Source organism: Pinus tabuliformis, chromosome 4_2, assembly GCF_031772625.1.
Source record: "Pinus tabuliformis cultivar Carrire ecotype Pingquan chromosome 4_2, CPIR1, whole genome shotgun sequence".
In the NCBI taxonomy this organism is placed as follows: Eukaryota; Viridiplantae; Streptophyta; class Pinopsida; order Pinales; family Pinaceae; genus Pinus; species Pinus tabuliformis.
Window position 1 is genome coordinate 925457714 of NC_142304.1, and position 2743 is coordinate 925460456.

A 2743-nucleotide genomic window follows, 5' to 3' on the forward strand; every position below is an offset into this window, starting at 1 on the left:
CGGCAGGGACAAGGGCCATAGTAGTAAGGGACTTAATAAGCCGCAGGGACAAGGGACTAACACTTGTTTAAAAAAATAAATCTAAGCAGCATTTAATAAGAAAACAAGCATGGAAAATATTAAAATACTAAACGCTAAACATTGCAGGTACGAGCAGAAAAGCAAGAACCGATATAAGAATCCATTAAACTGTGTCCCATTTTCAAATCCGCTGAGATAAAAAAAAAACGTCTTCATTCGTTAACAGACTAATCAATTGTTGTCTATTCAATCAATACAACCTAGAAACAATATTTATCTTAGCTAACAATAAATTGTAGCTAATATACAAATCTGTCGTGCCTAATAATAGCTGAAATTTCATCTCTCCGAGCCAGGCCCGAGACTGCATAGTGTTACAGTTCTAAAAAACCCCGTTTTCCGTGGTCAAAAAAGACCGAAATGCAACTCATGATTGTACCAAAGAAAAATAATTTAAACCCTTGAAACCCTACTTTTTCAGAGCTTCGTCAGGAACAACCATGAGCAGCTTCTTCTTCTTAGACTTGGACAACTTCTTCAGAGTCTTTGGATTTGTGATCTTCTGCAACTTCATTCCGGACTTCAATTCATTTTCCTTCTTCCGCTTCTCAAGCTCTTCTTTCTTCTTTCGTTTCTCGACCTTGTTAAGCCTAATCTGCTCCTTCAGCTCACTCATCCTCCCTTTGTAAGCCTTTTTAATTTCCTTGGCCCTCGACCTTTCTTCGAAAGTGTTGCGTTTGTGACTCACCTTGAGAGACGAAGCGCGGGTGGCCTTTGCCTGCTTCCATTTGCGGCCTGAGACTTTGCCAGCGATGACACCGTCGTAGGAGGGTTTGCCATAGACGGGCTTGTCTTGGCCTTCGACTGCAACGGCCGATCGCTTGGCCGACGGCTGCTCGATCTCCATGGCGATTTCATTGTCGGCTGAGCGTTTTCGCTTGTTCCGCTCGCCGCCTAGGCCTTCGTCTAAACTTCTGAAGTCCAACGTGCACGCCATGGATCCTGTAAACACACAGACCAAACCAACCGAAAGAGGCCCGAAAACCCTATAACCCCTTAAATCTTACAAAGATACCTTCAATTAATGGCTGCTAGCTTATATAGAGATTTGAGATTTGAGATATAGAGATTTGAGATTAGCACGAAACCCTACTTTGGAGCATACCCCTCAAGATTTTACAGTTATATAACGTGACAAAACATATGTCTGTTCATAATAATGGGATTAAAAATTGGGTTGATTTCAGTAAGGTCCATCTGTTATTATGGAACTTCTCACGGTTGGTTCAGGTGATTTTTCTAGGGTACTAGAAGTCAAGGTCAGATGTAGGGTACTACAAGTCGTCCAACTAAAGGGTCAAGGTCACATGCAAGGGAGATTTTTATGAAATATATAAAAAAATTATCTATAATTCTTGCAAATTAAGATAATGTACTATTATTCTGTATCAAGTTAAATTTGGTTCAAAAAATGATAAATTAGAAGAATCTTATTATTGTTGTATATTGGTTGTTTCAATAGTAGGTTTTGGATGACATTATTTGCTTAAAGAGATCTTTGTTTAATGTCCCTGAGCCAATAGGTTCTTTCATAGTGCATAAAAGTTTACATATGCATTTGGAGAGTAACTAAAAAACAATACATTACCCCATCTCCATGGAGTCCTATAGTTTGTCTATACATATCAAAGAGGCCTGGTGCTATATGAGCATTTTTCTTAGCAATGAGAAATGAGATCTTCTTATCACCTACAATATAAAATGGGACAATTATTAGAAGGATGGTTTTTATATTGCCAGCAATGAAAACTTTTATAATTCTAGATCATCTAATGGACTCGCAATGCATGGAGCTTTTGTATGAACTCTCTAGTATGGTATATACTAATGTTTTACCATACCAATAAAATAATTTGTCACTTCAAAAGTAAGTGGAATATGTTTCTACTCATAAGCAAAGACACTCTTATTGTTTACAACTATGTATAGGCAATACTTATGGGCATTATTTGGAAATCATTTACCTAGGTTTTATCTTTTCATTATTATTTAATAATAAATCAAAAAGTGGGTGGAATATGTTTCCACCCATAAGCAAAGACACCCTTATTGTTTACAATTATGTATAAGCAACACTTATGGGCATCATTTGGAAATCATTTACCTAGGTTTTATCTTTTCATTATTATTTAATAATAAATCAAAAAACATAACATAGTCGTAACCATAACTCACTTTTATTAATCCAAATTAAATAATTTTAAAACGAGTTGTTTTAGTGCGATTTTAAAATTTGATAGGGATTTATTGAAATCACAAGCTTGATGGGTAACCCCTATGCAATTGAAGTGCCCTAGGGGTTTTTCAGGGTGTTGAATTCATATATACAGTCAAAAACCCACTTTAAATAACACAAATCAAAATTTCACCTCAAATTTTGCCATAGGATTCCGCCACTAAAAAGTCCAAAAAATTGCACTAAAAATAATTCTCTTTTAAAAGATCCTTACCACAAATCAAAGTGTTTTTTATTAGAGTTGAGATTTGAAAAACATTTAATTCATTAAAAATATAATTAATATTATAATAATAATCTTTACCTAACATACTTGTAAATATATAAATTTGTTTATGAAATGTGCTCTTAAGATGAGTAAAATAAAATATTGTATTTTAAAAGATTAAAAAATAATTTATTTGGGATTTTTTTAAATAAAAAAAT

At 34.5% G+C, this 2743-nt stretch overlaps 1 protein-coding gene across 1 annotated transcript; it reads right to left on the bottom strand.

Annotated features, from left to right (window-relative positions):
• Positions 1-217: 217 nt before the first annotated feature.
• LOC149172724 (uncharacterized) lies at positions 218-1155 on the bottom strand. The gene has a single exon (XM_089424423.1). It carries the CDS (start codon positions 1016-1018, stop codon positions 491-493), a length of 528 nt encoding a protein of 175 aa, XP_089280549.1. The 5' UTR covers positions 1019-1155; the 3' UTR covers positions 218-490.
• Between the last annotated feature and the right edge of the window lie 1588 nt (positions 1156-2743).